This window comes from Saimiri boliviensis, chromosome 10 (genome assembly GCF_048565385.1).
Source record: "Saimiri boliviensis isolate mSaiBol1 chromosome 10, mSaiBol1.pri, whole genome shotgun sequence".
Taxonomy (NCBI): Eukaryota; Metazoa; Chordata; class Mammalia; order Primates; family Cebidae; genus Saimiri; species Saimiri boliviensis.
Genome location: NC_133458.1, coordinates 26,161,046 through 26,174,146, shown reverse-complemented (window position 1 = coordinate 26,174,146; position 13,101 = coordinate 26,161,046). Strand labels below are relative to the sequence as shown.

Below are 13,101 nucleotides of genomic sequence, written 5' to 3'. Positions count from 1 at the left end.
TAGCTTTAATTTATAATTTTTAGCCACAATGAAACTGCTGGTGAACTGAGGTAAACAAAACAAAACAAAACAGAGAAAAAAAATTTAGTCATGAGACAGGTAAAACTCACTAGTTTAAAAGGACAGTTGGATTCAAACTGTAACTTTACACATGGAAAAGTTTAAAGTTTATCTGTTCCAAATGGCTGAAACCTGTATTGAGTTTTAGAGAAAATGGAGTAGTAAATTTATATCTCAAAGCACAAAGAGAAAGAATTTAATCCTTTTCAAGGAGGAGTTTGGGTGTGTTGGAGGAAAATTAAAAATTGATGCCAAGGTAACCCAAAATCACAGAAATCTATCATTGGATTTTATAAGGAGACCACTTTCACTTAGATAAGTAGCTTTTAATTTAGTCTGCTTTCCAGTTGGATCACTGGGCTCAGGGCAGAGCCCATTAAGGAACAGGGCCAACAAAGCATTTATAGTTTTTTAACCTAATAATTTAAATATGTGAAAAGCAGCTACAGTTGGAAGGCAGAGCATCTAGTTCTTTAAAAATTAAGGATTCTTTCTGGGCGGGCGCGGTGGCACAAGCCTGTAATCCCAGCACTTTGGGAGGCTGAGGCGGGTGGATCACAAGGTCAAGACCATCCTGGTCAACATAGTGAAACCACATCTCTACTAAAAATACAAAAAATTAGCTGGGCATGGTGGCACGTGCCTGTAATCCCAGCAACTCAGGAGGCTGAGGCAGGAGAATTGCCTGAACCCAGGAGGCGGAGGCTGCGGTGAGCTGAGATTGCGCCATTGCACTCCAGCCTGGGTAACAAGAGTGAAACTCCACACACACACACAAAATTAAGGATTCCATTTTTAGACTGAATCCTGAGTCCCCCAAAAGAGGGAAACACCATGGGACTGAGCCATGCAACAGTTTCATGGTATAGTTCACTACAAAAACATTTCTTTAAGTGTTTAAGCAGTGCCTTTCTTATTTTAATAGGCAAAAGAAACCAGTAACACCCTGTAGTAATAATAATAATCATCATTCACTGTAAACAACTGCTGTCAGCCACCTCCAGTACTACAGTACTCACCAGTAACTTGCTAGCCATCACACACACAAAGGTAAGTGCCCTCTCACAGAAGAAAGTAATATCTGGTACTCCTAAAAGCCAAAGGTGACACAGTATAAAAGAAAGCAAGAGTTTTGTGCTGGAAACTCTCATGGAATCTCTCTATCACTCTTTAGACCCCACAGGAAGACAGGAGCCCCTAGAAAGGGAGTGAGAGACATCTTTTTCTGTCTTCCTTAACAAGTCTGAGTCAATAGAAGTCTCCTCTAGATCCTTTCATATGGTACTGAAGACAGCAGAGAGGAGAGAGGAACTTGCATCTCATTTATGTTTGTTTTTAGAGACAGGGTCTCTCTGTTCTTTGATACTAAAAATAAATAAATAAATAGAAACAGGGTCTTATTATGTCACAGAAGCTAGAGTGCAGTGGCATGATTACAATTCACATAGCCTTGACACATTCTGGGCTTAAATGATCCTCCCGCCTCAGCTTCCCAAGCAGCTGAGACTACAGGCATGTGCCAACATGCCCAGCTAAGTTTTGTTCTTAGTTTTCGTAGAGACAGGGTCTCATGACATTGCCCAGGCTGGTCTCAAACTCTTGGACTCAAGAAATTTTCCCACCATGGCCTCCCGAAGTGCTGGGATTACAGGCATGAACCACCATGCCTGGGTGAATCTGTTTCTATGAAGCTGACTTTTGACTACGGAGCTCTTAAAGAAAAACTTTTCAAGGAGGGGCCAAGGTGGCCGAACAGAAGCAGCTCCAGCGTGCAACTCCCAGCAAGACCAATGCAGAAGGTGGGTGATTTCTGCATTTCCATCTGAGGTATCCAGTTCATCTCATTGGGACTAGTTAGACAGTGAATGCAACCCATGGAGACTGAGCAGAAGCAGGGGGGGGCATTGCTTCACCTATGAAGTGCCAGAAGCTGGGGGACTTTTCTCCCCCAGCCAAGGGAAGCCATGAGGAACTGTGCTGCCTAGCCTGGGTACTATGCTTTTCCCACGGTTTTTGCAATCTGCAGATCCAGAGATTTCATCGTGAGCCTATACCACCAGGGCCATGGGTTTCAAGCACAAACCTGGGAGGTCATTTGGTTAGGCACCAAGCACCAAGATAGCTGCAGGAGTTTTTCTCATACCCCAGTGGCACCTGGAAGTCCAGTGAGATGGAACCATTCACTCCCCTAGAAAGGGGGCTGAAGCCAGGGCGCCAAATGGTGTTGCTCAGCAGGTCCCACTCCTATGGAGCCCAGCAAGCTAAGAACCACTGGCTTGAAATTCTCACTGCTAGCATAGCAGTCTGGAGTCAACCTGGGACAACTGAGCTTGATGGGGAGAGGGGCATCTGCTATTACTGAGGCTTTAGTAAGCAGTTTTCCCCTAACGGTGCAAAGGCGACTGGGAGGTTTGGACTGGGCAGAATTCACCACGGCATGGCAAAGTGGCAGTGGCCAGACTGCTTCTCGAAATTCTTCCTCACTGGGCAGAACATTTCTGTAAGAAAGGTAACAGCTCCAGTCAGGGGCTTACAGATAAAACGCTCATCTCCCTGAGACAGAGCCTTGTGGGGAGGGGTGGCTGTGGGTACAACTTCAGCGGACTTAATCGTTCCTGCCTGCTGGCTCTGAAGACAGCAGCTAATTCTGACAAGGGGTATTCCAGCACAGCATACCAGCTCTGCTAAGGGACAAACTGCCTCCTCAAGTGGGTCTCTGACCCTCATGCCTCCTGACTGAAAGAACCTCTCAACAGAGGTCCACAGACACCTCATACAGGAGAACTCCAGCTGACATCAGGCCAGTGCCCCTCTGGGATGAAGCTTCCAGAGGAAGGAGCAGGCAGCAATCTTTGCCGTTCTGCAGCATCCATGGATGATATAGCGTCTAGAGTGGACCTCCAGCACACTGCAGCAGACTCACAGAAGAGGGTCCTAACTATTAAAAGAAAAACTAACAAACAGAAAGCAACAACAATAACATCAACAAAAAAGACTCCCACACAAAATCCCCATCCAAAGGTCATCAGCCTCAAACAACAAAGGTAGATAAATCCACGAAGATGAGGAAAAACCAGCACAAAAACACTGAAAATTCCAAAAACCAGAACGCCTCTTCTCCTCCAAATGATTGCAACTCCTCTCCAGCAAGGGAACAAAACTGCTTAGAGAATGAGATTAACGAACTGATAGAAGTAGGCTTCAGAAGGTGGGTAATAACAAACTCCTCTGAGCTAAAGGAGCATGTTCTAACCCAATGAAAGGAAGCTAAGAACTACATGAACTGCTAACTAGAATAACCAGTTTAGAGAGGAACATAAATGATCTGATGGAGCTAAAAAATATAGCACGAGAACTTCGTGGAGCATACACAAGTATCAATTGCCAACTCAATCAAGCAGAAGAAAGGATATCACAGATTGAGGATCAGCTTGCTAAAATAAGGTGTGAAGACAAGATTATAGAAAAAAGAATGAAAAGGAATGAGCAGAGCCTCCAAGAAATATGGGACTATGTGAAAAGACCAAAGCTATGATTGATTGGTGTACCTGAAAGTGATGCAGAGAATGGAACCAAGTTGGAAAACACACTTCAGGATATTATTCAGGAGAACTTCTTCAACCTAGCAAGAGAGGCCAACATTTAAATTCAGGAAATACAGAGAACTCAACTAAAATACTCCTTGAGAAGATCAGCTCAAGACACATAATCATCAGATTCTCCAAGGTTGAAACAAAGGAAAAAATGTTAATGGCAGCCAGAAAGAAAGGTCAGTTTGCCTACAAAGGGAAGCCCATCAGACTAACAGTGGATATCTCTACAGAAACCCTACAAGCCAGAAGACAGAGGGGGCCAATATTCAACATTCTTAAAGAAAATAGTTTTCAACCCAGGATTTCATACCCAGCCAAAATAAGCTTCATAAACAAAGAATAAATAAAATCCTTTCCAGAAAAGCAAATACTGAGGGATTTTGTCATCACCAGGCCTGCCTTACAAGAGCTCCTGAAGGAAGCACTAAATATGGAAAGGAAAAACCGGCACCAGCCACTGCAAACACACACCAAAATAGACCAAAAACATGCCAAAAAGATCAGTGACACTATGAAGAAAATGCGTCAACTAATGTGCAAAATAACCAGCTAGCATCATGATGAAAGGATCAAATTCACACATAATAATATTAACCTTAAATGTAAATGGGCTGAATGCCCCAATTAAGAGACACAGAATGGAAAATGGGATAAAGTCAAGACCCATTGGTATGCTATATTTAGGAGACCTATCTCATGTGCAAAGACAAAAATAGGCTCAAAATAAAGGGATGGAGGAATATTTACCAAGCAAACGGAAAGCAAAAAAAAAAAAAAAAGGTATTGCAATCCTAGTATCTGACAAAACAGACTTTAAATCCACAAAGTTCAAAAAAAGGCAAAGAAGGGCATTACAGAATGGTAAAGGGCTCAGTGCAACAGGAAGAGTGAACTATCCTAAATATATATGCACCCAATACAGGAGCCCCCAGATTCATACAAGTTCTTAGAGACCTACAAAGAGTCTTAGACTCCTATACAAAAATAGTGGCAGACTTTAACACCTCACTATCAATATTAGACAGATCAACATGACAGAAAATTAACACGGATATTCAGGACTTGAACTCAGCTGCGGATCAAATGGACCTAATAGACATCTACAGAACTCTCCACCCCAAATCAACAGAATATACATTCTTCTCAGTACCACATGGCACTTATTCTAAAACTGACCACATAATTTGAAATAAAACACTCCTCAGCAAATGCAAAAGAATGGAAATCATAACAAGCAGTCTCTCAGACCACAGTGCAATTAAATTAGACCTCAGGATTAAGAAACTCACTCAAAACTGCACAACTACATGGAAACTGAACAACTTGCTCCTTAATGACACCTGGATAAATAATGAAATTAAGGCAGAAATAAAGAAATTCTTTGAAACCAATGAGATCAAAGAGACAGCATCCAGAATCTCTAGGACACAGCTAAAGAAGTGTTAAGAGGGAAATTTATAGCATGAAATCCCCACATCAGAAAGCTGGACCAATCTGAAATCAACACTCTAGTAACACAATTAAAAGAAATAGAGAAGCAAGAGCAAACAAATTCAAAAGCTAGCAGAAGACAAGAAATAACTAAGATCAGAGCAGAACTGAAGGAGACAGAGACATGAAAAACCCTTAAAAAAAAATCAATGAATCCAGGAGGTGGTTTTTTGAAAAAATTAACAAAATAGATAGACCCCTAGCTAGATTAACAAAGAAGAAAAGAGAGAAGAATCAAATAGACACAATAAAAAATGATAAAGTGGATATTACCACTGATCCCACAGAAATACAGAATACTACTATCAGAGAATACTATAAACACCTCTACACAAATAAACTACAAAATCTAGAAGAAATGGATAAATTCCTGGACACATACACCCTCCCAAGACTAAACTAGGAAGAAGTCGAATCCCTGAATAGACCAATAACAAGTTCTGAAGTGGAGTCAGTAATTAATAGCCTACCAACCAAAAAAAGCCTAGGACCAGACAGAATCACAGCTGAATTCTACCAGAGGTACAAAGAGGAGATGGTACCATCATTCTGAAACTATCACAAACAAAGAAAAAGAGAGACTCCTTCCTGATTTATTTCATGAGGCCAGTGTCCTCCTGATACCAAATCTGGCAGAGATAGAACAAAAAGAGAAAATTTCAGGTCAATATCCCTGATGAACATCAATGTGAAAATCCTCAATAAAATACTGACATACTGAATCCAGCAGCACATCAAAAAGCATATCCATCATGACCAAGTCAGCTTCATCCTTGGGATGCAAGGCTGGATCAACATATGCAAATCAATAAACGTAATCCATCACATAAACAGAACCAATGACAAAAACATGATTATCTCAATAGATGCAGAAAAGGCCTTCAATAAAATTCAACACCTTCATGCTAAAAACTCTCAACAAACTAGATATTGATGGAACATACAGTATCTCAAAATAAGAGCTATTTATGACAAACCCATAGTCAACATCATACTGAAGGGGCAAAAGCTGGAAGCATTTCCTTTGAAAACTGGCACAAGACAAGGATGCCCTCTCTCACCACTCCTACTCAACTCCTATTCTCACCATTTTATTTGAAGTTTTGGCTAGGGCAGTAAGGCAAGAGAAACAAATAAGAGGTATTCAAATAGGAAGAGAGGAAGTCAATTGTCTCTGTTTCCAGACGACATGATTGTATATTTAGAAAATGCTATCATCCCAGCCTCAAAATTCCTTAAGCTGATAAGCAACTTCAGCAAAGTCTCAAGATACAAAGTCAATGGGCAAAAATCACAAGGATTCCTATACACCAATAATAGAGAAGCAGAGAGCCAAATCATTAGTGAACTCCCATTCACAATTGCTACAAAGAGAACAAAATACATAGGAATACAATTTACAAGGGATGTGAAGGACCTCTTCAAGGAGAACTACAAACCATTGCTCGACGAAATGAGAGGACATAAATAAATGGGAAAAAAATTCCATGCTCATGGATAAGAGGAATTAGTATCGTGAAAAGGGCCATACTGCCCAAAGTAATTTATAGATTCAATGCCATTCCCATTAAGCTACCATTGAGTTTCTTCACTGAATTAGAAAAAAAAAACTACTTTAAATTTCATATGGAAACAAAAAAGAACCTGTATAGCCAAGATGATCCCAAGCAAGAAGAACAAAGCTGGAGGTGTCATGCTACCTGACTTCAAATATAGTAATCAAAACAGCATGGTACTGGTACCAAAACAGATATGTAGACCAATGGAACAATACACATCCACAACCATCTGATCTTCAACAAGCCTGACAAAAACAAGCAATGGGGAAAGGATTCCCTATTTAATAAATGGTGTTGGGAAAACTGGATCTCATCTTTACACCTTATATAAAAATTAACTCAAGATAGATTAAAGATTTAAGTGTAAAACCCAAAACCATAAAAACCCTAGAAGAACACCTAGGCAATACCATTCAGGACATAGGCATGGGCAGAGAATTCATGACTAAAACACCAAAGCAATGGTAACAAAAGGAAAAAATTGACAAATGGGATCTAATTAAACTAAAGAGTTTCTGCACAGTGAAAGAAACTATCATCAGAGTGAACAGACAACCTACAGAATGGGAAAAAAATTTTGCAATCTACCCACATGTCAAAGTTCTAATATCCAGAATCTACAAGAAACTTAAACAAATTTACAAGAAAAAAACAACCCCATCAAAAAGTGGGCAAAGGATATGAACAGACACTTCTAAAAGAAGACATTTATGAGGCCAACAAATCTATGAAAAAAAGCTCATCATCACGGGTCATTAGAGAAATGCAAATCAAAACCACAATGAGATACTATCTCATGCCAGTTAGAATGGCAATCATTAAAAAGTCAGGAAACAACAGATGCTGGCAATGCCGTGGAGAAATAGGAACGCTTTTACACCATAAAATTGAATTGAACCCAGGCTACGGTGGTGAAAGCACTAAATCCTAGCCATTATACCACAGGGTAGAGTGTTCTGTTTTTGTTTTCATTTTTTTTTTGTTTGTGTGTTTGTTTTTTGGTAAATCTTGCAGGAAATTCAAAGTAGGCAGTTTAAGCATTTAAGGATTTTAACGTTTTTTAGATCTGATCTCATCTGCAATGCTGCTTCACTAATTCCCTGAAGGTTAGCATTTTAAAGACATGATAAGATTTAAAGGGCACTTTCTGATAGTGGGTCAATAAATCAGTGTGTATTAGTTCATTCCCACACTGCTATAAAGAACTACCGAGACTGAGTAATTTATAAATCAAAGAGGTTTAATTGACTCACAGTTCCGCATGGCTGGGGAGGCCTCAGGAAACTTACAATCATGGTGGAAGGTGAAGGAGAAGCAAGCACCTTCTTCACAAGGCAGCAGGAGAGAGAAAGTCAGAAAATTAACTGCCAAACACATTTAAACCATCAGCTCTCATGGGAACTCCCTCACTATCATGAGGACAGCATGGAGGAAACTGCCCCCATGATCCAATCACCTCCTACCAGGCTTCTCCCCTGACACATGGAGATTGCAATTTGAGATGACATTTGGCTGGGGAGATAGAGCGAGATCATATCACAGTGTCATTCACTAGACCTGGTTAGAAAAAATTTTGTTGGATCTGCATTTTCACGGTCTCAGCAGTCTTATGCCCATTCTGTTGTTCTGTTTGTTCCTTCTGCTCTAAATTTAAATTCATTTCCCCTGAGAGAAGGAAGTGTGTGTGTTATGAGATTTAAAAAAAAAAATCTCTGCCTAAGAGATGTATGGAAGCCAAGAAAAGAGGCAGAAAGAGATGAGTTCAGATCACAGGGCTGGAAGGAAAAGGAGGATCTGGGGATGAAAAGGAGAAAGCCTCTGAAGTCTTTTTAAATAGTTTCGATTGGGAGGCCGAGGCGGGTGGATCACGAGGTCGAGAGATCGAGACCATCCTGGTCAACATGGTGAAACCCCGTCTCTACTAAAAGTGCAAAAAATTAGCTGGGCATGGTGGCACGTGCCTGTAATCCCAGCTACTCAGGAGGCTGAGGCAGGAGAATTGCCTGAGCCCAGGAGGCGGAGGTTGCGGTGAGCCGAGATCACGCCATTGCACTCCAGCCTGGGTAACAAGGGCGAAACTCCGTCTCAAAAAAAAAAAAAAAATAGTTTCGAATATCCCCTTGTTTACCTCTTGAATAAAGGCGATTTTTTCTTTCAGGATTTCTTTTAAAAGTTTTTAGGTGCCACTGGAAGTTAAGTCTCCTATTTATATGTCTGGTTGTAAAACCAGCTCTTTCCATTGGTATGCACAAATAAATTACTTAAGGTATATCAAAAGATCCCCATTTTGGGTCATTGTTGCCTATCATCATTTCAGGTAAGAGGGGTCCACTTTCCCAGATGCTGCAAGAGAGTACCCCATAAATCATATATGTAATTCCAGCTGGTATTTCTGAAAAGAGTGTTTGGGTTTTGAATACTCTTATTATTGATTTCACATAATTCAGAAACTTTTCAAAAGTGACCAAAGTCAGGAATGTGTTTAGGATCACAGTGTGACATGTCTTGGACTGTCTCTAATTGTCAGATGGCAGCAGAGTCCTCAAGGATGAGGACAACTGGATTGTCTGCAATTGTCAGATGGCAGAGTCCTCAAGGTACAAGGGACCAGACCCTCATATTATGCCCATCTGGAAGAGCAAAAGGGGTATACTTTTTAGTTACGAACTAACAGGAATTGGTCAAAATTAAAGGCAAATTCAGAATTTTCAAGAAATAGAAGACAGCTCCTATCTCAAAAGCATACTATCTAAAATGAAACCACTGGTACCATCTGCCAGTTCCTTCATTTGAACCTCTGCTGTGAGACAGAGGTGAAAAAAACTTGACCAAAACCCCTGGTTCTGAGGCAGAGGCAGAAAAACTATGACTTGCATCTCTGCTGTGAGACAAAGGGGGGAAAAAGGCAGTTCCCTGCAGAGCTCTTTATCCAAATCTCCTATCCAAAGACAGAGAAGGAAGCCCTCATTCTGAAAAAAAAAAAAAAAAGAGAGGGTTTGAAAAACAGCCCAAATAAAGTGTAGACCTTCAATCAAACAGTGGGAGGTCCAAATTCAGGCGATCTCACCTGAAACACCTGAAGGCATTTCTGAAGGAGGAGAGTTCACAATGGTATCAAGTGCTGCTCTTTCAGAGAGAAACACCAGGTGGCTGGGGGAGTCATTGAATTCTGCTGACTTACTCCAGATGTTTGACCTATAAGGAAGAAGCTGAGGCAAAATTAATATAAGTTGGGAGTTTATGTGGGCCAAGTTTGAGGACTGCCACCCCGGAACATAGATTCAAGTTGCCCTGAATATACACTCTGAGTAGCAGCAGTTACAAGTATGTTCAAAGAGAAAGATTTTCACAAGTGGATTTTAAAGGGAAAGATGATCTTGAGTTATTTACCAATAACTGACCTTAAAATAAAATAAGCTACTGATTGGCTATACATTATTAAACTACAGGATGTGGTTTATAATGTCTGGTGCAGCACTAATTAGTAGGTTACTGTTAAGCCTCTGTGTCAATAGTAAGCAGTTTCAGGAGACAAATACAGGACTCAAAAGCTGTGTATTTCACAGCTGTTTCACTTTAATGCCTCTCTGGGCCTCATAATTTAAAAGGATTTGCATTTCTCAGATAAAGTTCTTTTCTTAACATTTAAACAAATTTTCAGCTCAGTATCATAATATAACTGCCTGTATTTATGTTAACATAGGAATGCTTTAAATTAGTTTACCATTTACAAAATTCGTGATGCAGGAAAGCCATGCTATCCTGGGTCTTCACCTTCTGAATAGCAATCATACCTGAGGGATACATGTTTGTACTCTGAGAAGTGCTGGCATTCTTTTTCCTTTGCAACTCAGAGGTCGCTAATTCAAGTTCTCTTTTAGCACTGTCCATTCATTCTTCGATAAATATTTACTGAACATCTACTATTTTCTAGACACATCAACAGGACTGAGGATACAACTGTGAACAAGATATGTATGAGTCTTATCTTCATGGGAGCTATCATTTAGAGAGAAAGAGAAATAAAGAGGAAATTAAAATATATTGTGATGTGTGCTAAGATAAAGAGGGAAACTTAGAGTGCCAAGAGAAATGTAAAAAATGTTACCTATCCTGTGTTAGCTTGCAAAGGAAAAAAAAAAAAATGAAGAAAAATGTCACCTAACCCCATAGCAGGTGATGAAGAAAGATTTTCAGCCAGATGCAGTGGCTCACACCTGTAATCCCAGCACTTTGGGCGGCTGGGCCGAGGCAGGAGGATCACTTGAGCTCAGGAGTTCAAGACCAGCCTGGACAACAGAGTGAAACCCTGTGTCTACAAAAAAATTTAAAAAGTAGCTTGGTGTGGTGATGTGTGTCTGTGGCCCCAGCTACATGGGAGGATGAGGCAGGATGATCCTTTAAACCCAGGAGGTCAAGGCTGCAATGAGCCATGTTCATGCCACTATACTCTATCCCGGGTGACAGAATCAGAGTGAGACTGTCTCAAAAAAAACTTCCAGGACAAAATAGTCTACAGGATGAGCTGGAGTTAGCCAGGTGAAGGTAAAGTATAGGAAAGAATATTCCATGCCTGGCTTAGAATAAACCCTGGAGGCTAGAAAGAACATGGACTCTATGGGAACAAATTCAGTGCACTGGTTTAGAGGGCAGATGCCAAAAGTGCGAAGGAGAAAGGCGGTGGGGCGTGGAGGCAAGGGAAGCTGGAGAGAAAAATCAAGGTAGGTTATGAAGGTACTCTGTTAAACAGTTTATTTTTAGTAGAGATGGGTTTCACCATATTGGCCACACTGGTCTCGAACTCCTGACCTCAGGTGATCCACTTGCCTCAGCCTCCCAAAGTGCTGGGATTACAGGTGTGAGCCACCGCACCTAGCCAAGCACATGTAATTTTAAAGGTGAATATACTTGTGGCCTTTCTTATTTTATTTTTGTTATTTTAGAGATGGGGGTCTTGCTACATTGCCCAGTCTGGTCTCAAACTCCTGGGCTCAAGTGATCCTCCCACCTGGGCCTCCCAAGGTGCTGGGATTACAGGTGTAAGCCACTGTGCCCAGCCTGGCCTTTCTATTTGGCTTTTTCTGATCTGATATCCTCATTTAGGCCACTATTAAATTTCCATCTATAGAAGTAGGAAGCCAGGAAAGGACTGGAGGGAGTTTCCGGCAGGTTAATGATTACAATGGAAAGAGAATACAACTATTGAGTCACTTGGTCATTTCCCGAGAAACTCTTTGCTTAAATATTTCCACTCTTCAGGTGGAGATGACAATACCGTTCAGGTTTTCAGAAGTCCAACCTCTTGGACAATAAGCAACATATACTTTGGTAGCTGCAGTGGCTAAGCCAAGGAAAAAATATGCATAACTACGACAAACAGGTACTTAATGGGAACCTTATCTAAAGCTGCCAGGTATTTAGACCAAGTGCTCCTTTTGTTATAAGAAGCTGGTGTGATGCCCATATGGTTTTCAGGGCTGCTGTTCCCTCTGTGAGGAAGGAATCGTCTTTTTCCTGAACTTCTCTTTCTCTGAACTTTGAGGCCGTATTTCTGTCAGTTCAAAGTGGGCAGATTTGCCAGCTGGAAAAATGATGACACGCAGCCTCCGAACTCTGTAAGGACTTTTCAGGTCTGTGGGTGAACGTCATTCCCGAGCAAACCCCATGCTACAAGATCAGTAGGATGTGGCTCACAAGATATGTTTACAATGAAGGGCAGCGCAGACTGAAAACCAAACAGGGTAGGAGAACACAGGACCATTTCCTTTTCCTGTCTCCATCTGACTCTGGAAGGCGGGGATATTTAAAATCAGGACCACTCCAGGAGTAGAGCGGGTTAGCTACGGCCCTCCGGCTCCCTTCAGTGTTGTCTTCGTAAAGGATTTATACACTGGCGAGGGCGGCGGCTTCCAAAGGCGCACAGGCGTCCCCTTTCCAACTTGGTCTTCTCATTTTCCCTTCCTGCTCCATAACTACAACGTGTTTCTGTTTGTAATCATCTTGGCTTGTCCTTCTTTCTGCTTGCAAGAAAAATCCTTTGCGCCATTCCCCTCCAAGCCCCAGGAAAAAGCCTGGAAAGCGCTCCCACCTCAGCCCCAGTGTCGCTCAGTGGCCAAGGAGCGAGCCACGCGGGAAACCCTGAGATAGGACCCTGGCCCCGCGCTGGGGCCGGGTAACCATGCGGGGGCACGGAGCGCGGCGGGCTGGGCGGGCGGCGGCCGCTTTAAGAGCAGGCCACGCCCCCTCCCTCCTTCTGTTCGCGGCCAGCGGTCGGTGGCGGCCGCTACGGCGCTGACAAGATGGCGGCTGGCGGAGCTGTCGCTGCGGCGCCCGAGTGCCGGCTTCTCTCCTACGCGCTACACAAGTGGAGCTCCTTTTCCTCCACCTACCTTCCCGAG

At 41.9% G+C, this 13,101-nt stretch overlaps 1 protein-coding gene across 7 annotated transcripts in view; it reads left to right on the top strand.

Annotated features, from left to right (window-relative positions):
- MKLN1 (muskelin 1) overlaps positions 1 to 13,101 on the top strand; it is a 380,873-nt gene that overhangs the window by 169,682 nt on the left and 198,090 nt on the right. The window contains exon 1 of one of the 7 annotated variants that reach the window (XM_039473069.2): positions 12,965 to 13,100. The exons of the other annotated variants lie outside the window; for them this stretch is intronic. Within the exon in view, the coding sequence (XP_039329003.1) occupies positions 13,003 to 13,100 (98 nt within the window). The 5' untranslated portion in view covers positions 12,965 to 13,002. Of the gene's footprint in view, positions 1 to 12,964; position 13,101 lie in introns of those variants that run through there. 7 annotated transcript variants of the gene reach the window in all.